The sequence below is a fragment of the Pipistrellus hanaki genome (assembly GCF_964339955.1).
Source record: "Pipistrellus hanaki genome assembly, chromosome: 19".
Lineage (NCBI taxonomy): Eukaryota > Metazoa > Chordata > Mammalia > Chiroptera > Vespertilionidae > Pipistrellus > Pipistrellus hanaki.
In genome coordinates this window covers 22,770,017-22,795,165 of record NC_140521.1, presented here as the reverse complement: position 1 = coordinate 22,795,165, position 25,149 = coordinate 22,770,017, and the positions used below count along the sequence as shown (strand labels likewise).

General features: G+C 45.3%; 1 protein-coding gene across 10 annotated transcripts in view; it reads right to left on the bottom strand.

Moving 5' to 3' along the window:
- Positions 1 to 214: 214 nt before the first annotated feature.
- Positions 215 to 25,149, bottom strand: part of GIT2 (GIT ArfGAP 2) — a 64,151-nt gene continuing 39,216 nt past the window's right edge. For 2 of the 10 annotated variants that reach the window (XM_084868291.1, XM_084868292.1), the window contains exons 13-19: positions 21,789 to 21,931; positions 19,712 to 19,861; positions 15,961 to 16,209; positions 9,671 to 9,753; positions 8,897 to 9,085; positions 3,957 to 4,020; positions 2,692 to 3,437 (exon numbers count right to left, since the gene is read on the bottom strand). In XM_084868291.1, the coding sequence (XP_084724417.1) occupies positions 3,225 to 3,437; positions 3,957 to 4,020; positions 8,897 to 9,085; positions 9,671 to 9,753; positions 15,961 to 16,209; positions 19,712 to 19,861; positions 21,789 to 21,931 (1,091 nt within the window). In that variant the 3' untranslated portion in view covers positions 2,692 to 3,224. The other 8 variants (XM_084868293.1, XM_084868294.1, XR_014793547.1 and 5 more) reach the window with 7 other exon arrangements.

Genomic DNA, 25,149 nt, shown 5'->3' with positions numbered 1-25,149 from the left:
TCTGCCTGGGTTTAACAAACAGAGCTCGTCCTGAGAAGACACCTGAGGCTGATACCCCAGGCGGGCTTCCCAGCAAAGCGAGCTGCGAGGACAGAGCAGGAGAAAGGGCACCAGCCCATACACAGCGCAGGGCGAAGCATCCTCACTCAGTGCTGCCTCGGGAGACGGGGCTGGGCTGAGGTGAGTATGATGGGAAACACAGGATTACCACAGAGACTGTTACAGAGCCTGTTTATTGCATAACTAGCAGGCACAACTTCCAGAACAATTTTACAATGCTTACAGGGTTGTACAATAATTACAGGAATAGAATGTACAATAAACACAAGAAGTGCAGAAGGAAGGTGACATCGGTAACACATTTCCATAAAAGGCATCTCAGGATTCCTGTGCAGCATTTTCTTTTGTAAAAACAGGGTGACCTTCCCCGGGACGGAAGGAAGATGCTGTGCGAGGAGCTCGCAGCTGCTGTGGGACCACCGGCAGCCTCACCGGCTCCCGCCCAGACGCCTGAGGCCCGGCAGCTCCGAGCTGTGCGTCTGCAGCTCCCACTGCAAGGCGGGCAGTGGGGGTCTGTGGGCCCGACTGCTCTTTGGCAAATCAGAACCATTTGCATTGAGGCAGAGGTGCCTTCAGTTCCCGAGCTCCGGTGGAGCCGCCGCCCCAGCCAAGCGCCCGCTGTGTAAGGGCACCTCTGACCTACGGGCTCTGGGGAGGGGCACTGAGAACAGGGAGGACAGACATCAGGACAGACATTAGTGCAAGGCTGTGGGACCCATGTGCAAAAAGCGGTGAGCGTCGTGCAGACACGGTGCCGTCCGCCCAGGACAGGGCCTGCCGGGCCTCCTGAGGCTGGGGCTGAGGCTGGGGCTGGGGCTGGGGCTGAGGCTGAGGCTGGGGCTGAGGCTGGGGCTGGGGCTGGGGCTGAGGCTGGGGCTGAGGCTGAGGCTGGGGCTGAGGCTGGGGCTGAGGCTGAGGCTGAGGCTGGGGCTGGGGCTGGGGCTGGGGCTGGGGCTGAGGCTGGGGCTGGGGCTGGGGCTGAGGAACGGGGTGCAGAGGAAGCCGGCGGCCTCCTAGCACCGTGCGTCTCGCCACCTGGAACTTCTTCCCGGATCCTGGCATCGATGCCCACGGCGAACCCCGCGGTGTTCTTACAACCGCGAGCTCGGATCTGCGCGTGCCGGCCTTCCTCGGGCAGAGCAGCCCTTCATCGCAGGTCGTGTCTGAGGAAGACACCACCTCGCCCACCGCAGATGACAGTCGGAAACCGGTCCTCCGGGCCCGGTCACCAGCTCCAGATCGCCGCTGGCCCTTCCTGAGGGCCCGCGCCCCGTGGAGGCGGCGTTTGCGAGACGAGGCCAGCTCAGCCTGGCTTTCCCGCGGGGCGGGGGCTGGTCAGGAGCACCCCGGGCATCGGCGAGCGGGCACTTAGGGTGGCGATCAGCACGTGGACGAGTCTTCTGGAGAACGGACGCTGTCCCCAACGACGGTGACGGGAGCCCGGCAGGAGCGTCCACAGTGACCGTCCAGCAAACGCCCTCAGGGCGCTCCTTTCCTGACAGTTTACGATCAGGCTACAAAGCCGAGTGTGAGTCCAGCAGCTCTGACAGGGCAGCTTGTTCAGCATGCACTGAGGCCACTTGGATAGCTGTGACCTCCTCACTACGGGGCAGAATACTTGGGCAAAGGGAGGAAGGGGTGGCCCAGCACGGGCATGGCTCAGAGGCTAACCCAGGTGGGACCAGGGAAGCCGCCTCGCACCAGCTTGCTGCCTGAGACCAGCGCTCGCCCACACGTGCTGTGAAATGCCTGAGTCGTCGCCAGCATTATAAACAGAGATGGCACAAAACACCCAGATTCCTGGAGTCTTTTGAGAAATAAATGCTCTGGCAACCCGGACCCACTTTACACCGGGCAGCCCGAGTGGAGCTGGGGGCTGCTGTGCCCGTCCGTGGGTGTGCCGGGCCCCCGCTGCCCCTGTGCCCACGCCGCACCTGCTCACCCCCTGCTCCACCTCACTACGGCCCGGCCTCTGGGCCGGTCCGAGCTGAGCCCACAGAGCGGCGGTCAGCAGGCACGGGATGTGCTCAGCACGCAGGACAGGGAGGTCTCTAGCTGCGGAGGAAACACCTGACTGGGCCCCAGAGCTGACACCTGTGCTTCCATAGCTTTGGGGCAGCTGCTAGTCAGCAGAACACTCTCTAAGGAATTCTTGAAAGCTAAGGTCAAACTTTTAAAAACCAGCAAGGTAGTGAAAAAGAAATAAAACCAGACGACTGTATAATCTCACCTCACAAGAAGTTCTTAAAGGGGACGAGCTATGCGAAGCAGGTCTCGAGAAGGCTTTCCGTGGTCAGAGGAGTAACCGAGTTCTGGATGAGAGAGAGGTGCCTACAAGGCCGGAAGCGGAGGGTTTCTCTCCCAGGGCAGTGCCGGGCGGGAAGGGTGGCGCAGGAGGAGCAATGGCCGCTGCCTGTGGGAAGGAAAGTCTGGTTCCTGTGATAAGGCAGAGCAGGAGGCCACGTGTGATAACGTGGCCATGCCCCTACTAGCATGTGGCCAAGTGACACATATGTGGAGGATGAGTGCTTATCTGATGCCACAGAGACTTCAGGATGATAGTAAAATAGAAGATCAAGATAGAAAAAGAACATCTCATGATAGAACAGTGAAAAGAAATGGAGCAATTCATTGTTTCCTTCCAAGAGAAATCGTTATGCTATTTTTAGAAAGTGGCAGTCCTTTTCATACATGCTTGGAGATACTCCAAACTTAAGAGATTTTTGCAACAAGTTAGAAAATTCACTTATATTGCACAATGCTTGGTAGGGAACAGATAATGTTGGTTTGTTTTTTTTACCCAACTCTCTCAAGAAAATGTTTTACTAAAAAGTCTCACTAGAGTTTTAACACCGGCAGGGGTTTAAGGGCTGGATAGATGGTAACGAACTTGCAACAACGAAGCTATGCTTTTGGATGTCCATGATCATAAACTCAACAGTCACTGACCGCACAACAGAGCATCAGAGAAACTGGCAAACAGTCACAAAATAAGGCAAGTGGGTTAAATTAATAATTGAAAATTTGTTAGAAAACATGCAAAAATAATACTGAATTTTTTTCCCAAAAAAGTTTTAAGCTTTCATTAAATGTTTGTTTCTGATAAAAATGGCGAGTTCCACATCTAAATTTGTAACGGGACTTTGAAAAGCCCAGAAAATAACTCAGTTGTTGTTCTCTTTGGTGGTGATGGTGACCAGCTGTTTGGCGGCCTTGGCGATGTCGTAGGCACACTGGATGACCTGCTGGGTGACCAGCTGGATGTCCGAGGGCGGGCTGCAGTCCCCCGGAAGGGCCTTCTTGCATTCTAACTGCAGGCGGTAGGCACTGGATGTCAGCAAGTGGAGGGAAGTCTTCACCGTGTCAGACTTGGGTTTCTAAAAGAAAACACAGCCCGTTGGCCAGGAGGTGCAGGTGGACATCCAAGAGTGGAACAAACATCTGAAAACGTCAGCTGCTCCTTTTCATGCACCTTTCCACGGGGTGCTCAGAGCACTGCACACTTTGCAACCCCTGGTGGCTATGAGATGCCAAAGTGCTCTCACTCAAAGGTCAAAGTGCATGCAATATCATTTTAGTAGGATGTGCTATCCTGAGGTAGGCTCTGAAAAATATTATTCCACTTAGGTAAAATATTCCAGATTTGATTTTATTAATTTTGTTCTATTAATGCTTTGTTTTTATTCTATTAATGCGTTGCATTTCAGCACTGGGTTCAGACATTCTTGTCTTATTAAAACCAGTGTTCATGTAGAACAAAAATATTTCAATACTGTATCTGACTGTTTACAGATGTGACTCTTTGTGACACAAAAAGAATAATGTATCAAGGTAATGAAGAAATTTCTTGCAGTTTTTTAAAAGGATCTGAACCAAGTAAGTAGGAAGTGACTTACTTTGGGAAATAACGCTGCCATTTCTGTAACAGCCAGGTGTATCCTCTCTGAGCAGGGACTATAACTGCAAGGATATTGAAAAGGTTATTCGAAGACAGGAGAATAATTCAGAGACAGAAGCACTCCGGGGCCAGCACAGTTCCATGGCTGTTCCCTAACGAAGGGGTGGAGGCCAAGGCCAGCCGCTGGGGCCCACACAGCAGGAGGCACCTGGTTACAGACAGTCCCCTCTCCTTTCCTGAAAGTCCATCCCATCTGACAAGACAGTCTCCGGGTGTGAAGCACAGGCAACATTGCACCACTGGCCAGGGGGGCCACAAACAGTCTGCACAGATATTCACACCCCGCAAGCTGGCCATTTACTTCTCATCTTCCCAATTTCTTGAAAACAAAATAAGGATTTCCATGCAAAAGGCCACAGAAGTTAAAAATAAAGTATTAAAAAAATACTTTAGAATTGGAGCCTGCACCTCAACACTTAAAAACTAACAGACAGCCGAAACCGGTTTGGCTCAGTGGTAGAGAGTCGGTCTGCGGACTGAAAGGTCCCGGGTTCGATTCCGGTGAAGGGCATGTACCTTGGTTGCAGGCACATCCCCGGTAGGGGGTGTGCAAGAGGCAGCTGGTCGATGTTTCTCTCTCATCGACGTTTCTAGCTCTCTATCTCTCTCCCTTCCTCTCCGTAAAAAATCAATAAAATATATTTTTAAAAAAACACAAAACAACAACAACAACAACAACAAAAACTAACAGACAGCTCAGCTGACTTGGCTCAGTTGTTGAGCATCGACCTATGAACCAGGAGGTCATGGTTCAATTCCCAGTCAGGGCACATACCCAGCAGGAGATAGCCGATCAATGACGATCTCTCATCACTGATATTTCTATCTCTCCCTCTCCCTTCCTCTTTGAAATTAATATATATATATATATATATATATATATATATATATATATATATATTTTTTATTATTTTTTTTTTTAAATATATTTTATTGATTTTATACAGAGAGGAAGAGAGAGGGATAGAGAGTTATAAACGTCGATGAGAGAGAAACATCGACCAGCTGCCTCTTGCATACCCACTACCGGGGATGTGCCTGCAACCAAGGCATATGCCCCTGACCAGAATCAAACCTGGGACCTTTCAGTCCGCAGGCCGATGCTCTATCCACTGAGCCAAACTGGTTTCGGCTATAAATATATTTTTAAAAAGCAAAAACCTACAGACATTTCTAAATTCGTTTCATTCAATGCATCTGAACTGTTGGGACGTCTAAAGCTTTACTTTGGACAAAGAGGAGGCACTGAGATCAGCGTCATCTACTTGCTCCATCACTTATTCACTTCCTCATAACGCTACCAGGACTTTGTAATAAAATGCTACGGCCCTAGCCGGTTTGGCTCAGCAGACAGAGCATCAGCCTGTGGACCAAAAGGTCCTGGGTTCGATTCCGGTCAGGAGCACATAGCTTGGTTGCAGGCTCCTCCCAGCCCAGGCCTTGGTCAGGGCTCATGCAGGAGGCAACCAATTGATGTGTTTCTCTCACATCGATGTTTCTGTCTTTCCCTCTCTCTTCCGCTCTCCCGAAAAACCAATGGGAAAATATCCTCAGATGAGGATTAACAACAACAACAAAAAGCTATGAGCACAGCCAGCTCTTTGCTTGTGGACAAGCTCAAAGACAACGAAGTGCATTAAATCTGCCATCCCCCGCCGTTCGTGCAGGGCTCCGTTCTCAGGGCTTTGCAAAGACTCATGCCATCCCCCCAATAGCCCTACGAGGTGCTGCCACCACACCCGTTGTTTAAAGTCGGGCGCGGAGTCCTGGAGAGGAGACCACCTTGTCCAGGGTCCTGCAGCTGCCCCCCAGCCTCCAAGCAACTTGTCCAGGTCCTCAGCCCTGCCCCCCAGCCTCCACGCCCAGGACTCTCACTCCACACCCCAGGCCCCTCCTGCACGAGGCAATGAATTCACACTTTTTTTTCTAAACAGCAAGCCCCTTTTCACTGATGACTGGTGATTCTGACTTCTTAGGTGATGAGAACTGGAATATTTGAGACTGTGGTTTCATTTATGGTTCTTACTATTGGCATTATGACAAGCAACATATGGGGTTAGTTTCCTGCACCTTAAAAATGTTCTATTTCTGCCCTGAGTACATGTCAAAAGGGGCAGAGACAGAGACAAACTGAACATGGTGTTACGTGACAGCTCTTCGGTGCCTCGCTGCCCCCACGTCCAGAAATGGCGGCAGGCCGGGAGGGAGATGGGCCTGGGGAAAGGCCTTGGGAGCCGTTCCACCATGCTGGGAAACAGGGTGTGAATACAAAGGTTCGGCCTCACCAAGAACCCACACGGCTACGTTTTAAAATTTCCCTCCTAAGACAAAGCCAAATGTCTTCAACATCCATCCTAGCACTCAACACCTTCAAGAAACATTCTTTCCCCATTTTTCAGCTCATGAAGTTGGCTTCTGCTTACAAATTGTAATCAGCAACCTCTGTACTTCATCTTTGTAAGAAATCTAGTATCAAAGCTATTTTTAATAAAGAATGCCTACATTTAAAATGGTGCCAGGTGGGGGATTACTTTGTAAATTATATAAATGTCTAACCACTAAGCTATACACAGAAAACTAAAATAAAATATTACTGAAAGTCAACTGTAATTGGGGAAAAAAAACTTATTCAGAAAAAAAAGACTGCTTACATTTTAATGAAACCATCACATTTCAAGAAAATGGTTTGTATTATTTCATAATGCCTTCGAATGGGAAATCCTCACTTTTAACTTTGTGAGCAGTTAGCACCACACACCATGTAATAGCAAAATGCCAGCGCTTAAGGAGTTACTTAACTTGCCAATTTCAAGGGGCAACAATCCATCTGGTCACACGGACACTCAGAGGAAAAGGCAATGTCCCCAGCAGCCCCTGTGTCAGACACAACGTTTCTTGCACTAGTGTGCCCACTAATATCACATTTACTGAGAACACATCTATTTTGAGTTGTATGTTATCCATATGCGTTTTACATTTTGCTGGTTAGGGTTTTCTTGTTGATCCAAAAATATAATTCACCCTTTTCCCTTACTACACAAAGAAGATATTTTTCCTAAGGTCATCTCTCAAAAATTCATTCATTTTAAGACATTTGAGAAAAGTCCCGAATAAGCGGCAAAAGAAAGCACACACAGATCAATGAAGTCCTCCTCCATTATCAGAGGGTGTTCTTCAAATTATCTTTTCCCAAAAAGGCTTTTGTGCATAATATGTAGTAATCCTGAATTGTGTAATTTCCTGTGCATGTGAGTGCGGGAGAGAGATGTAGGCAGGGGATAGAACCAGGCTGAGGGACGGTCAGGGGCTTAGACCAGGGGACCAGGACCAAGCCTGAATGTGCCCACGTAGGCTATTGGTCTACTTAAGATAACACAAGCAATGGGTCAACAGGAGGAAAAGGCCTGGGTTTAATTTGTACAATACAAAGTTGTGAATAAAAGCGTCTTGAGCCGAAACCGGTTTGGCTCAATGGATAGAGCGTCGGCTTGGGGACTGAAGGGTCCCGGGTTCGATTCCAGTCAAGAGCATGTACCTTGGTTGTGGGCATATCCCCAGTAGGGGGTGTGCAAGAGGCAGCTGATCGATGACTCTCTCTCATCGATGTTTCTAACTCTCTATCTCTCTCCCTTTCTCTCTGTACAAAATCAATAAAATATATTTAAAAAAAAAAAAAGTGCCTTGAATATCTAAGTAACCAGAAATTTTAATAGAACATCAAACAAGTTGTAAAATATAAATTCTCTATACCAGTTCTGGTTTAAAGCAAAAGAATGAGCTAATGATTAAAATCTTTCCATCATTTCTCATGGTTTTTTTTTTTTTAAAACCTCACCAGAGGATATTTTTTTCATTGATTTTTAGAGAGAGTGGAAGGAAGGGAGGATGGGGAGAGCGAGAGAAACATTGATGTGAGGAAGACACAGCAATTGGCTGCCTTTTCTACACACGGTTGAAGCAGGGGATCAAACCTGCAACCGAAAAAAAGAAAACACAAACAAAATGAAAAACAAACAAAAAAGAACCTGCAACAGAGGCAGGTGCCCTTAGCTGGGAATCAAACCCGAGACCCTTCATTCCACACCAGCAGGGCTCTCATGGTCTTAAAAAAGAAATCAGATCATGACATTTATTGAATAAATCTATACATTAAAAAGTAAAAAATTTCCAAATTGTACCAAGCACCATACTGCGATCTTTAAAGCCAGAAATGGCCGTAGGGCAGGTAATTGTATTTTTTACAATTACCGAAGAGAACACTGCAATGTAAGCAACATGAAACTAGGATGCCACCCAGACAATTAGCTGAAAGGAAGTTCTCAGAGAAAAGAATGCATCAGAACAAGAGCCAGTCCCTTCCTATGCTAAGAACTGGCTCTGCTCAATATGGTTCTGCTCAGAACGAGCAACAGTTATGTGAATGGTGATTCGAGCAATTTTATTGGTAAACCACGTGTCTTAGACGTTTCATACACACATAAGCACAGGTACACGCGGGAGACATGAGAGTCAGGGTCATGGCAGGATATCTTTACGTCGGCAAACTGGCTAGCGAAGGCAAGCCCAGGGAGCAGTGGTGCCGGGAAGAATTAAGAGCAAGTTCTCAGGAGCTTCCCTCCCTTCTCTGCCTAGAACAGGAATATCACTGTCCCAACCACACCACGATTCTATTCCTAGAGACATTTATATTCATACTTCCTAAGAAGAATGAAAAACTGAAAACAACATGTAAAAAAACAAACCTAAATTTACAAATTTGTTCTTAAACCTGTTATGTGAAATTTTAAAAACCCTTTGAAATTAGGACATTGACGAAACCCCGTTCCTGACTTGAGCGCCCCGCAGAGCGTGGGCAGCCTCCCAGGAGTGAAGCCCTACCTGTCATGTTTGTTTTCCTGGGCTGCTCGCAAGAGCTCCTGGATGTTTTTGGTGATCTGCTCAGTTTTTCGGATGACGTCTTCGGTGCTGGGGAGGCTGGGGCTCGGGGCGATGGAGGGCTCTGCCATGTCCGGTATTGAGCCATCGCCTTGCCACACCATACTCCTCTGCCTCCCCTTCCTGCTTGACCTGTGGACATCACAGAAGAGGCTAAATGCAGCAGGTGCTTATCTGTGTCTGCACTAGGAGCCCCGCTTGCATTTGCTGAACACAGAGCAGGCTGCTTCTGTGGTTCCCTCTATCCTGTCTGGCAGGAGACTCGTGGTAAGGCTGTTCACCCACAGGCAGCATAGCGCACATGGAGGCTCTTCCGTTCACTAGGGGACTGGGAATGATGACTCTTGCAGAAAGGGGGAAGATGAGGAAAGGCAGGAATAACGAACGGGGAGGGAGTGTGATTAGAAAGCCATCCCTAATTGAGCCAGTCCCATGGGGTAAAAATGCAGAATATAACCTAACAGCGACTTAAAGGGAAGGACTGATTTGAAGCACAGTTCAGAGACGTAGAGACATAACATGTGCTGGTAAAGGAAAATAAGACCCCGTGGCAATGACGTGTGATGAGAAGAGGTGTTGACCTATGAACCATTGCCTCAATATTTGAAGACTTTTGGGAACAGAGAAAAGAGGTGCAGGTGATGAACTACGGCTCCTGGCACGGCTGGCTAGTATCTGGTTTCAGAGCCCGACCCCGGCACGCCCCCTGCAGTGTACCCCATGTCATCTGCGTCCGTGTCGTTGGGAGTGTTGTCATAGTCACTTTCAGGTGTGCTGTTCTGCTTCTCCAGCCTGGACGCCTGCAAGAGAGAAAAGGGGACCATTGGTTCCGAGCATCAGACACCACTGAGGAGCCCCTTCTCCAGGAATCACCACTGCATGGCCCGGCCCTCATCTGGGACGGAGCCAACCCTCTACTGAAAACCTAGTGAAAGAGGAGCAGTGGGTACAGAAATACTCTTTTCTCTGTGCGCCATTCTCAGCTCAGTGGCTACTCCATAAGCAGATCCTTGGTACAAACTAATGCACACACACAAGGCAACACACCCACGTCTCATTCTCTAAGGGGCATGAGTTTAACTACGATACAGTGAGTCCCACTGAACAGCAAAACGCCTGCACTCAGACACCACTGAGCTTCAGCACTGGAAGCTGCCTGCACATTATCTATCTAACACCAGGTGAGAAGTGACACACCCAAGGCCACAGACTCGGCAGAAAACAGGACCTAGAGCCCAGGCCCCCTGCTACCTCCAACATCCCAGGCCTGGGCGCTGAGGCTCTCCGGATCTCCTCAGAGGGGGTTATCAGAGCAGAAAACCAGTATTGATTGATTGCCACATGTTGTTTGTGAATCAAAATAGATTAACCTGGTGTATACTTGATTTCCAACCATTTTTATCTGTTTCCCAAAGCACCTAACCCTCAAAATATAAAGATTTGATGCAACTGTGGAAATTAAAAAACGGGAGGCAGATTTAAGAGTAATATAAAAATGTGTTGAGCAAATGGCAACACTGCTAAGTACAGGGCCTTTCAAGGTGACTCCAACCCCCATGTTGTTTGAGGGTCAACTGTAAATTAAGAGCCTTATTTAAACATCTGGAGACCCAACAGTGTCATCCAAAAGAGTGGCTACTTTAGAGTAAGTCAATTTAAGAAAAATCTACATAAAATCTAATTATTTGCTCCTTATTTGTAATGCTGCCTGGTCCTCTGAAGGCCCTTATGTGACAGGCAGGCAGCCAGCCCCCAGGGGAAGGCTCCAATGCACATCACAGTTTGCTTGCTATCCTCAGGGCTTCTCTTTCCTCTCCTGGAGAAAACGCTCTTTCTCTGTCTGCTGAGGTCTTTCACGGTCCCCCAAATGCTCTATTCGGTCTTAGCCACTTCAATAGAAGACACTTGTGCTGGCTCCTAAAATTCATACTTTATCCACTCAAATTCATCTGCCAAATGATTAAAAGTGTTAGCTTAGAGCAGTGGTCGGCAAACTGCGGCTCGCAAGCCACATGCGGCTCTTCCACAAAATACCACGGCCTGGGCGAGTTTATTTTGAAGAAGTGGCGTTAGAAGAAGTTTAAGTTTAAAAAATTTGGCTCTCAAAAGAAATTTCAATTGTTGTACTGTTGATATTTGACTAATGTGTGGCTCGAGAGCCGCAGTTTGCCGACCATGGGCTTAGAGAGTTTAAGTTCTGTAAATTGACTTTTAAGATCCCTTCGTTTGTATCTCCTACAAGAAAGCCATTTCTGCCTCACTTGCTGCCCATTTTGATCTGGCTTCTCGAATCACCCCGTGAGTCACTGGCTGCTGGAAGTCTAGATGGCAGACCAAAGGCAGGCCCGTGTCCAGTGCAGGGCACAGTGAAAGCAGCTCTTCACAGGTGACCTCAAAACAGAACACCCATCTTACCTTTCACAGGGAATGTTTGATCTTTACATTTCTTTTTCTTCAGTTTACACACACACACACACACACACACACACACACACACGTAAATGTAATAGAAAGACTTGCATTTAAATAATTATTCTGGAAAATTCATCCAGAGCTGCTCCAGTGGACAATTCTAGAAAATAGAATTATACCCAGAAAATCTCACATCTTATAATGGACCTTTTTGCCTTCCTTAATATAAATTTGATAATTACAAATAGAATGAACTACCACCACAATGATCAAAAGTATCAAGTTTCATTTAGACATTTTAGAAGAGTAATAACTGATATATCTAATAAAAGTACTCAGGAAATATTTCTCCAGTACTGAAAATAATGTTTGGCAGGAAATGAATTACTTACGAATTAAGTTCTTCATTATTGTCAGCAAAAACATATATATGATTTCAAGTTAGCCAGCATTTAATTTTGTGAAAAATTATTGTGATCATGCAGAGGTAAGAACCATTAGTTAAAAGTGCTGCTCTCTCAAAGCTGTTAATAGAAAAGTTACTGAGTAGCTGGTGCTGGTTCAGTTTATTCTAAAGATTTGCAATTTTTTAAAAATAGAGATATCCCATATGAACCTAAACTCATGATAAAGCTTCCAGGAATATTCAGGATTACCAGTTTAAATGACTTAATTGTTAATCTTGTATAAAACTCCATTTCAAAAATCAGTCCTTGCCAAAGCTGGTTTTGCTCAGTGGATAGAGTGTCAGCCTGCGGACTGAGGGGTCCCAGGTTCGATCCGGTCATGGGCATGTACCTTGGTTATGGGCACATCCCCAGTGGGGGGTGTGCAGGAGGCAGCTGATCGATGTTTCTCTTTCATCGATGTTTCTAGCTCTCTATCTCTCTCCCTTCCTCTCTGTAAAAAAATCAATAAAATATATTAAAAAAAAAAAAAAAAAAAAAAAAGCAGTCCTTGCAATTATTCTCAAAACTACTGGGGGAAAAAAAGTTTTGTTTTTTTCATTTCAAAGTGGACAAAAGTTCACTTAAAAGTTCATGAGCTATTTCATTTCTATTAACTGTCCCTTAGTTTAACTGAAATATTGTAATAAAAAACATTGCAGTTCCTTTTACAACTGCTCAGAAGGCTTGGAGATTCCCTCAAGTAACTAGTGTTCTTTTCAGTAGACTGCTTCAAAGCTGCGGGAAAGAACCCCTGAAGGGCCCGATGTGCCAAGTGGCATTGGCAGTGGGAGAGAACAACTCATCATCCCTCCGTGTGTGCAGGGCATGGAAAAGGCCAGGTGCAGATCCCACTGTGTCCGAAAAGGTGGCCCCGCACCCACAGCTCCCGCTCCTCCTCTCACTTAGCTCCACCCCCCTGGGGTAGAAAGAGTGAGCGGGGACCTGACTGCAGGTCTTCAAGGCTTTCGTTCTTTCCAGGGTGTCTCAGCTTGCCATGTGCTCTTCATGCATGAGACTATTTTGTAAATGGCAGTGCCTTTGGGAGCCGGGATGTCATCTCAATCCCTAGGACCTTTTCACTGACAAACCAAAAAGCCAGGTATAACCCTGGTTGGTGTGACCCAGTTGGTTAGAGCATTGTCTTGTGCACCAAAAGGTGGTGGTTTGATCCCTACCACCACTCTCTCTTCCTCACTTCCTGTCTCTGAAATCAACTAAAAAAAAAAAAAAAAAAGGCTGCGAATGGAGGAGTTGGACTCAACTTAAAAAATACTAGGTATAGCTATTCTAAATGGAGTTTGCCTGAATTGTATACTGTTACTGGGAATGCAAGTTATACATGAGAAAGTGAACTTGCTCTGGCCTCAGTGGTTAAGTGGTTGAATGTCGGCCCGTCCCTCAAAGGGTCCAGATTCTATCCCCAGCCCTGGTTGGGGAGCGAGCAAGAAGCAACCAATTGATTTGTCTCTCTCACATTGATTAAAAAATAAATAAAAAATTCTCTCTAAAAACATTAATGGAATCCGGCCAGTGTGGCTCAGTGGTTGTGTCAAGCTATGAACCAGGAGGTCATGGTTCAATTCTTGACCAGGGCACATGCCTGAGTTGCAGGCTCAGGAGGCATGCAGAAGGTACCAATCAATGATTCTCTCTCATCATTGATATTTCTATTTCTTCCTCTCCCTTCCTCTCTGAAATCAATAATTTTTTTTTTAATTAATTGAGCCCTACCCAGTTTGGATCAGTGGATAGAGCATCAGCTTGTGGACCAAAGGGTCCGGTTCTATTCCAGTCAAGGACACGTATCTCAGTTGCAGGTTCCTTCCTGGCCTGAGCCCTGATTGGGGCTCATGCAGGAGGTAACCAATAGATGTATTTCTCTCACATCAATGTTTCTTTCTGTCTTTCCCTCTTTTTTCAAATTTTCCCTAAAAAATCAATGGAAAAATATCCTCAAGTGAAGATTAAAACAACAACAACAAAAAAGGAAGTTGGACTCAACTAACTAATAAAGTGAACAGTTTCATACCAACAGCTGCCGAGACCTCTAATTCTGCTATGTATTGCAATGCTTACATGAGACGCATGGACGGCAAAACCTTGGTTTGTCAAGTATGGTGCTGACAAAGTATGTTAAGAGGTTAAGAGAAATAAAAAAGCATGATGTCTTGGTGTTTCAGTTAGTCCAAATATACTAGTTTTAATGTGATAACTGAAGCTCTGAACTAATCTGACAGATGTGCCCTACTACAATATTTCACCAGCAGCCAGCTAATATTCTGATTGTTTAAAATGACAGTAAGCTCAGAATAAATGTTATAGGGTAAATTGTGAACTTGATTATAATAAATAGTACGTGAAACAGAGCAATGTGGAGTTAGACGAAAGGGTGGCTGTCTCCCACAGACGTGTGCGTGTGTCCATGCATGCTGCTCAGAGCTGCCTCATGCAGGACAGAGGGCAATCAGCAGAAGGACAGGAGGGCCAGAAACACACAGTGCCCAGGAGCTGCCCCTCCTCCAGAGCGCCGGCCATTCCGAGTGTACTTAACCCTTCGGGTGCTTTCGTCCCTGGACCAGGAAAGTGTGGAGGGGAAGGAAGGCAGAGATGAAGAGGAGGTCACAAGTGCACTCCTCCCGATCTAAAAGGGGAAAAAGAAACACACTCGGGAAAATACATACAACAAAAGCCCTACCACCTACCCGGTTTCCCAGGAAGAGTCCTAAAAAGCTACTCAATCCTCGAGATCAGTGCTGAAGTTTCTGTGATCGGCAGCTGACAGCCACACTAGCCGATGACAAATGCCCAGACATGTTTAATCCCTTAGTGAAATGCCTTCCAGAAATTACTAGGAATTTTCTTCAATATAAAGGAGAAGATAATATCTAGCATAATTTGTCAAATTTGCCGATAATTTAAAAAAAATAGCCTTACACAAATATTTTTAATTAAGACAGATAATATGAAATGAGAAAACTATATGAATGATTAAAAGTTGGTATGTTATCAATCTATTTTTTAGTAGATATAAACCTTTTACAATAATAAAATAATGACATTCTTACATTCCAAGTGTTTCTAAAATAAAAATATATACTATGAAAACTAACAAAGTTTGCTTTTCTTAAATTTTGTTTTCAGTTATACAAAAACGAGTTTTTTAATTTAGTTCAATGACATTCCATTACACCAAAAGTATCAAATCAACTGCTTTAGAATGTTTAGCCCAAACAACTTAAAAAGTTGAATATACTCCCATTACAATATAACAACACAGTAATTTTTACCACACTAAAGCTGGACAAAATTAAACTAGGGATCAATTTACTAGAGCATACACATTCTTTACTTTGAATTTTCTGAGAATTTTTTGGAAACTCTTACAAAATTTGACTGAAAAAAAATAACAACTGTGACATTCAAAAAGATAAAAATTATTCTCTAAAATTATCACATAAGTTCACAACATCTGTGACATTTGGTCAAAACAGATTTTTAAAATAAATCAATCTGGAAGAAATATATTATTTCACAACACAATTATTATCCCATTGTAAAATAAGATGTTAGCAGCCTGTTACAAAACACAATCTTCGGAATACAACACTTGTAAAATCGATGTAGAGTGTTTACACCTCATTCTTATGAAAGGACAAAGCAGTGCTTTCTCCAGAGTGGGGCGGCAGGGGATGCAGAGGCAAAGCAGGCGCGCTGACCACACGTGCAGAAGCTGTGGAGCCACCACAGACGCCACCTGCTCGGCTGGGAGGAGCAGAGGAGGCACCTTGCATTCCAAGGGCTCTCGCTCATAAAGGGGCATGCACCTGTCTTAACCACCTCAAAGAAGATGGCACTTCCTTCTAGTGGCGACCTTAACAATTTGTTTTTGTTTTTGGGAATGGGGGAGAAAGTTGGTTATAAGAAAATACAATTCCCACAGGGAGAGAAAGGGAGGGGAGAACTTTTGGCCAAAGACCCTGTTGCTTGTGGTGCTCCCACAGCATCTGTCAACATGTTAAAACACAAACACAACTCGCATAGCCCAATGTGGCGAAGCAGAGACACGGGCATCTCCAGGTTCAGAGGAGGGAATGCAGGAGGCAGGCTGCAGAGAGGGGCCGGGGAAGCGCCAGTGGTGGTACTTACGTGTGCAGGGAACGGCTGCAGCCTCGTCCTGCTCTCTTCGGGGTGGTTCGCTTCCCCCACGGGGAGATAGGCCTTCTGGCCCGATCCCGTCTCGTACATGGACATGGGTCGACTGCCCCGGGCAGACGGACGTCGCTTTAAGGAAGAGTGGGTGGAAGTATCTGGGTACTCAGAACCCGTTTGCACCTGATATATTTTGGTTGAGGCCTGTTTCCTGAGGTTCGAATTTTCACTCTGCAGAGTTTGAAGCTGAAAGAAATGTTTGGCAGTGGGACTGTGTTTTTCTACAGCAAGCAGAAAAAGCAAATACCAAATAAATGCATACAACTACCAGCTTTAAACAATAAAAACAATAGCAGCTAGCTGGGTTGAAAGTAAAAGGCAACTGTAAATGAGAACTCTATCTTCTCGAATGAATGAAATGCAATCAACTCACTTCATCACTGAAGCATGATAAACAGCTTAATTTCTAAATATAGAAAAGTTGCAGATTAGATTTTTTAAAACAAATATCTAACAACTTAAAATTTGGTCATGGCAGACCTGAGAAATGTTTGCAGGCAAGCTGAACTCTGGATTTTCCTAAGGCTGTTGCTAGCAAGAGCTTGAGGTCATTAAGACATCGCATAGGTAACTTGCTTTTCAAATGAGCCCTGAGCAATTTGCCAAAATGCCAGCGGACACCATGGAAGCAGCACAAAAGTTACTGGAGTTGCGGTGCAAAGCAAGAAAGACAGTGAAGTTCAGCTCATGAAAAATCAGGTCAGCTACTTCCCAGAAAGCCAACAGGAAAAATTATAATCAACAAGCTTTTATTACATAATATTCTTGATGTTCCAAACAATGCAGCACATGTTAAAAAAGAGGGGACGGAATCAGGGTACGCTTGCTCTATTAGCATGTTACACAGGAAACGGAAGGCCTGTCTGTGAACATCTTCCTCTGAGCGCTCCACGCAGCACGCTCGCTTCCCTCTGGTGACTGGTTAGCTTTCCGCCAGAGCTGGAATATGTGGCCTCTCTCTCCTTTGGTTTTGTCACTCAAAATCACAACCATGATGGTGTCAGCTTTAAACACTCTAATCTGCCTGGCACCACCCTGTTTTAGTTAGAGGCTGTCACTTGGAGACCCTGAATGCTCTTTCCATTCCTCACATGCAGGCTGCTTCATGGTGTCGGATGAATTCGAGTTAAGGGATCAGCAAGGAATCATGTTACTCGTTGGTGTCTGGCATTTTAAACACAATTAACTGAGTCCAGTCTGCAATGTCCTTCCCCTCTGGTGCTCCTTCATCTTCCGTGACACTGTCTAAGCTGGGTGTGGTGTGAGTTCAGCTGTCTACTCTTTGACAGTGATTGTAAAATCTGACCAAACTGCCCACCAGGGCCAAGGCTCAGGTCCGCAAGCAACTGTATCTGCACCAGAAGATCATTACTTTTTCGATAGCAAACCATTCAGTGTTAGGAGTTACTTTCAATTTTTATTTATAAAGCACCGATCTGTGAAAATGCACCAATAGTGGCTGCTCCTCTTCATTAATTAGCATCTTTTCCAAGCAACTGTTAAAATGTGAAAGATCAAATAGAAATCACGCTACTTTGTCAACTCAATATATTTATATATTAAAAAACTTTACCTAACTTTGAAATAAAATCAATACATCTTTGTTAAATAAACATATCTCACATACTTTATATTAATAGTGCCAAACTTCTGGAAAAGCCTGGCGTACTACCTCTGTCAGAGAAATACCCTCATCTTCCATTTTCTCGAAGAGTGACCCACGAAGGACTGCTCCTACACCACACAGGCTTTCAGGACCTCACATATCTGCAACTCCCTTTCCAAAGAAGGAACCACAGCTGCAAAGTGCCAAGCAGCCATGGAAAATCCCAGCATACCAGGACACAGACAGGCGTAAGGTGCCTGTCAAAACTCTGTACTAGGGAACCCACATCCTAAAGTGAAATGGTCAAGGTCCAAAGAGTGAGGAGCTTAGCTGACACATGCCTGCGGGGAAGGAGTGGTGTCTGTCACATGTCTGTCTGTGTAAAAGCCCTCTCTTACGAGTGTTTAAGACAAGGATGTTTCATGGATTTTGCTTGCAAGTGTTTTGATGAGCACAAGTTCCTGGTCTCAATTTTTAAGAACTTTAGTATTCTGTATTTAGAGGGACGTCTTGGATGAATCAGAATACTTATCTAAATGAGAACTAGACCACTTTTTTTTTTTTTTTTTGGAAGGAGTATAACAGGAAATAAAAAATTACAGCTAGTCCAATAGTTTCAGAAATCAAAAGCTTTTCCAAGAATTGAGGAAATAATCCATGAGCAACAGCAAATAATTTCATTCTATATTTCTTAAAGAAGCCTAAGACATTTGCTTTCAGAGATAGGTTATCTCTGGCAATTTCTACACGTACTAAAAGGAGCATTAAAGAATCAAAAAGCTGATCTTAGCAAGTTGATTTACAGTGGCAACGTCAGCATGTTTCAGAAAAAGGCACCTCAATGAAATTATTAATTCAATTAATGGGTCAAACTGTAATTTATTAAACAGGTATTTCAGAAAAGACAGAGGAAGTGCAAGCCTTGTGTTACGGCTGCATACCAGGGCCAGCGAGGCAGAGAACAAGTGTTAGGTTAAAATCTGAATGATCTTCGTGTCCCCTCCTATGATAGCTATCTCCATCTCAAAAAGGTCTCCACAAATGATCTAGAACTCAGCCCCAGAAGAATCCTGGACCACGCCCAGGCCAAGGGCACTGCAGGGTACTTCCCTGACACGCAGAGGGCACAGTCCCTTAGTTCTGTGGCCTTCCGTTAGGAAGCATCACTGAAAAGGGCCCAGCCACAGATGACCTGCCCCACGTCCTCTGTTCTTGATCATGATTCTGAACATGACTCTGCGAAGGCCTTTGTTTTGTTTCTGTCTAAGGGAAGTGTACAAAATCCATATTGTGGAGAACTGAAGGACGAAATTTTCAACTTTCTTTTCTTAGAATTCTCATAAAAAATTACATATGTAATCCACATCTTAAGCAAATTCCTTGCTACTGTTAGCCACACTTCTTTTAGGGATTAATATATTCATATATTTCTGACTCTCTTAAAAGGCAGTGAATGAGAAAATGCTAAGCCTATGGGGTTATTAGTGAACATCTCTCACTACTGTAAACAGAATGTTTGCTTATATTCACAGAGAACCTGCTCTGTGCAGGCCCTGCTCTAAGCTCTGAGGAATCATAAACTAGTAGTGAAGCACTGGTGAAAAGGAAAGTGGGGGTGCAGGACGGGGCTGCCAGGGAGGGGGTGGATAACGACTCAGAATAAGAGTGGAGAGGGACAGCACTCCTGGCATGGCGCGGGGTGGGGTATGCTGTGGAACGCTGATAAACAGGGCTTTCATCTGCTCTGGTATGGTTATTCTTGTAGAATGAGCAATAGGAAGACTCATATCCACAGAGTGGCATCCAGGATCCCAGGAGGCACAGAATGGTGCAAGGTTTACTACAACTGATAGAAGCACCCAACAGGCTATGGCTTTCTTCTATTGGGACACTTACTCTGTTTACTTATTGAAGCTACCTGCAATATTCAAATACTACTTCCAAAAAGACAGCTTGGCCCAAAGATTTTTAGGTTACAATAACTGTTTTTTCTTCCCTCTAACCACAGGTATTGTGCCTGAAATTCTTCCTTATACTAAGGGGTTAAAGCATCAATCATCCTGGCATTTATTAACATGTTACCTTTTTCTGCATAATTCTCAGCTCGTCACTCAAGTTGTTATTCACCTTCATTAGCTGTTGTATCTTGGCCTCAGAAGCCACTAGAGCGTTTTTGACCTCCATAAATTCCTGCACAGTGACTGGTCCATCTGATAAATCTGAATCTAGGCTCTAAAAATAAATTGGGGAAAATGTTCACAATCTGAGACGATGATAACATTCAAGACTAATAGCTAAAGAATTTCAAATTCTGACCATGCCAGCGGACTGCAAAGTTAATCAAACTAAATCAAGGCTTCTGAGGGTAATGCAAAAATAAAACATAAAGGTGGGGTTACTATAATATTTGAAAAAATTTAAAGTCAATATTTTCTAACAAAATAGGCAGTAGGGCTATAAACCTACTCTGACAATGACTCTCTAAATGCACTTGTCTTGTCTGCCTTTCCTTGCTCATTCATTTTTTCTTTTTATTCATTCTTTAATCCATTCATTCAAACAAAAGTTTATTGAGCACCAGGCAGTGTTCTGGGGATATATAAGAAAAGAAAATAGACTACAATTCCTACTCCATGGCATTTATATCCAACAGAGTGGGGAGGGGGGGATAAAAACAAGTGACTATACAGTCTGACTGAAGGTGGTAAGTGTGGTAGGAAATGGATAACATGGAGAAGGGTAAGGGGCTAGGGAGCTCAGGTAGGGATGAAGGTGGGCATTTTACTTAGACAGACGGGGAAAGCCTTTGGGGAGGTGAGATGTGAGCGGCAGCCTGAAGAAGGTGAGGACATTAGTCAGATGGCTGTCTAGAGGAAGAACATTCAGCCAGTGGCAGAGCTCAGTTAGAGGGAGTGGGTGTGCAGGGCAGAGAGGAGTGGGAGGCCCGTCAGTCCACAGAGGACCCTTTCCCGTAGGGTCCTGCCATGACCTTCACTTTCACTGAGAAACGCAGTGCTGCTAGGGAAACCTGGCAGGGATGTTTCAGACACGTGACTCTCGCTGTCCTCTCCGCATTCCCTGCATCTGCCAATGGCACCACCATTCTCACAGTCATGTGAGCTACAAACCCGACACATGTTCTGTAAGTCTATCTCCCCCGTTCAAACATACAACTTATTGCCAAGGCTGGTCTATTCCATCTTCCTGCCCACACATTCTCAAAAGTTTGCGGAGCCCCTCTATGGGCTAGGTCAGTGCCAAGGTCCTGGGGATTCAGCAGAGGGTGGACCAGCCAACCCCTGCTGCTCCTCCCTGCGCTCACACTCTGCCACAGTGATCTCTCTCCATCTGGACCTCCCAGCCAAGCCCTCACGTGGTCTGGCCAGCCTTTGGAGAGTATCCTGATTGGGTTCCTTTCCTCTCCTCTCTGAACTTCCAGAATACTCCTCCCAAAATACGGGACCCAAAATGGCTGGCCACTGCCTCCTGCTCTCCCTAAAAGCTTCCTGGGCTCGGCTCCACCTGCCAAGGTTCATGCTCTTCAGTCCGGCACATGGTGTGACCTCCGCCTGCTGCTGCAGCCTTAGTTCCCACTCCTTTTAGGCTCTCTACACATCACAGTCCACCCCTACGCCCCCAACCAGATGCCCTTATTTCCTTTTCTCTCTGCCTAGACCACTCCTCCCTGCCTTTCACATGGCCAATCCAATCACCCTTTAAGACACGTGAAGAGCTATCCTATTTACAAAGCCTACGCTATCCCCCTCAGCAACAAGTTGTGCCTCCTCTCGGCTCCTGCCTATGGCATGTATCAGTGTGGGCCTCGTACTGCAGCTGCCTCTCCGCTCAGGCAGTGCCAGCCTCACAGGAAAGGGACCAGACCTCGGTCAGGGGAGTATTACTCAGACAAGTCCTTGGTAAACCTTTGTTGAAAGAATAAAACACACAGTCCCTCCTCACAAGTTTTATAAAGTCACAACTGCAGCAGGGCTATGTGACTCAGCAATGACTCAGGGACAAAGGACTCCCACTTACCTCGCCTGACCTCTGCTGGGCCCAAGCTCGTTAGTGAACTCAACTCTACCTCCCAGCACTTCCACGGGGCAGGAGAAGAGATGTTTAAAAGAATCCCAGTCTCCCTTCCTGTGTGTCCTCTCACCTTCTGCCTGTTGGCCTTGCTGGCAGTGGCTTCCAGATCTGTGTCTTCATCTGACGCCACACTGTCATAGTCCGGCTGGTCATTGTCTTGACTCTCAATACTGTGCTGGTTATTGATGGTTTTCAGTATGAGCTCCACATTGTCTATCAATAGAAGCAAATAACTTTATTCAGGCCTAAAAAAAAAACTTTTAAAAAAGTTATTGGGACAATGTTCTAACCAACTAAGCTACATGGCCAGGGCCTTAAAAAAAAGTTTTTCTCAAAAAGACTATTGGGAGGATTTTTGGGTTGCTATTTAAAAGACTAAAGAAAAATAACAGCAATAGCAACCAGACAGATAGCCTACTACAAACTGCAAAGAGAGATTTAAGCATCCCCCTGAGCTACTCACCAAATGTGGGCAAATAATGAGATTGCTTATGAAAGAGCTGATCAAAGGAGGCCGGTTCCCAAGTTTCTAATCATTCAGTGAGATAGAGTATAGCTCCAAATCATGAAGATAAAGCTGGCTAATGCAAGCTTAATTGTGATTAACCAGGTAACATCAAGTCAAGATAGAAAGATTGTTAAAGTGGAGCCTAAAAAGTAGGTGCTCAAAGAGCAGGCACAGGTATTTAGACAGCTGGATGCCAGTGAGAGAGAAAAAAACAGAATGACCCAGTAACCAAACACATGTGCATGGTCTATAAGGGAGCAGGGATGATTCAATGGGCTCTAACACATCTATCTTATCTAATAAAAGAGTAATATGCAAATTAACCACCACTGTGCTATACCCACAAGCCACACCCACCAGCCAAACAGTAGTGAGTATGCAAATTAACCCAACCAAGATGGCGACCAGCCACAGAGCGAGCAGGAGGCTTGGGTTTCCTTGGCGAAGGAGGAAGCCAAGCTTTCCGCCTACTCTGGTCAGCCCTGGCCTTCGCTCAAGGCTAAAACGTTTCAATGATAGAAGATAAATAAATCCCAATAAAAATGGCTGCAGCCACAGAGTGAGCAGGAGGCTTGGGTTTCCCTGGCGACAAGAGGAAGCCAAACTTGCTGGCCTGCTTTAGGCTCCATTGAAGTCTACAAAGTTTCAATTATAGAAGATAAATAAATCCCAGATCCCAGGACCTCCTCTTGGGTAACCGGGGAGCATGGCCGGCCTGCAAACCACCACAGGGCCCTCGCCCAGGCCACCCCACACCCCAAGGAAACCCCCACCCTGATCCGGGACACCCATCAGGGCAAACCAGTTGGCCCCCACCTGTGCACCAGGCCTCTATCCTATCTAATCCTATTAAATAAAAGAGTAATATGCAAACTGATTATCACTCCAACACACAAGATGCCTGCCCCTATGTGGTCAAAGATCCTGCCCCCATGTGGACACAAGATGGCTGCCACAAGATGGCCAGCAGGGGAGGGCAGTTGGGGGTGATCAAGCCTGCAGGGGAGGGCAGTTAGGGGTGACCACGCCAGCAGAGGAGGGAAGTTGTGGGCAACTAGGCCTGCAGGGCAGGGCAGTTGTGGGGGACCCAGGCCTGCAGGGGAGAGCAGTTGGGGACAATCAAGCCTGCAGGGGAGGGCAGTTAGAGGCAACCAGGCCAGCAGAGGAGGAAAGTTGGTGGCGACCAGGTTTGCAGAGGAGGGAAGTTAGGGGCAACCAGGCCTGCAGAGGAGGGCAGTTGGGGCAATCAGGCTGGCAGGGGAGCAGTTAGGCACCAATCAGGCTATCAAGGGGGTGGATAGGGGGTGATCAGTCTAACAAGAAGTGGTCAAGGGCAATCAGGAAGGCAGGCAAGCAAGCAATTGGGAGCCAGCAGTCCTGGATTGTGAGAGGGATGTCTGACTGCCCTCGAGGGGTCCCAGATTGGAGAGGGTGCAGGCTGGGCTGAGGGAGATACACCCCCGTGCATGAATTTCATGTACAGGGCCTCTTGTATCTATACAAAAGCCTAAGCGACCATCCAACTGTTCAACCAGTAGCTATGATGCATACTGACCACCAGGAGGCAGATGCTCAATGTAGAAGCTGCCAAGCTGCGGTGACTTGGCAGCTGAGGTTCTTGGGTGACACACCCGGAACCAGAGAGGAGGAAGCCTGATTCCGCGGTGCATCACCTGAAAACCGCCCTCTTGCAATCCGGATCCCTCAGGGGATGTCGGAGGCCAGTTTCAGCGTGATCCCCACAGGCTGGGCCGAGGAACCCCACTGGTGCACAAATCTGTGCACTGGGCCTCTAGTTTTAAATAAAAGAGTTCACAAATTATCCAAGTCTCCCCAATTTCTTTCAGGTAACTCAAGCTAACCTCTAACTTCCAATATTGTTTCTAGGTATTTTGATGGAGAATACTGCATGATAAATTATGGTTATGTAAATTTTAATTTTAAAAATTAATATTTAAACACACATAGTACCTGATTATAGAAGTAATAAAGATTCAACATAGAAAATTTGAAACTAATGAATCATTCATGGCCATTGCATAAGCATATACACACACACACACAAATATATATATATATATATATATATATATATATATATATATATATACTGTATGTGTATATATATATATATATATATATATATACATATATATATATATATAAAATTATTTGCAGTAGTTATGGTCTATAAAGTTGTTGTAAAGACTGAGTCAGTAAATACTGAACCACTGTTCTGAATGGAAACACAGGGTTAGGTTCTCACAAGCCTTTAGTCACAACATTTTCATCAACTGACCAACGTGTAACCTTATTTTATGTGTGTTGTGTTTAGGCACCCATAATACATATTGTTGATTAACACTGAACTCACAGCCAACAGGAGAACTCATATCTAAGTGAAGCTTATCTAACACATGCATTCTCTCCACAAGGCCTATCACAGCCTTCGAGTGCTTACGAACCCTGAACAGCACTTCAGCACCAGTGGCCCATTTTAAACAGTAAAATTACTAACAAAAAGCAAAAAAAAAAAAAAAAAAAAAGTGAAAAATATAACACTACACAGACTTTGAAAAGGACACTTGTTTACAATATGGAAGTTGAAACAAAAAGCAAAGTGTGATCTTATTCGATCTGAGTTGGGAATATGTGCTTTCGGTGACTCAAACTTTTCAACGCTTTGCACTGTCTACAACTTAAATTATTTATGGAATTTGTAAATAATGAGGATTGAGTATATATTTATACTTACATGTGGTATACTCACTTGTACATACATGTTATAAATGTTTTCCTTAGAAAATTGGTATTATACATAACTAAACCTTTATTTAAAAAATTATTATCTGGCCGAAACTGGTTTGGCTCAGTGGATAGAGCATCAGCCTGCGAACTGAAAGGTCCCTGGTTTGATCCCGGT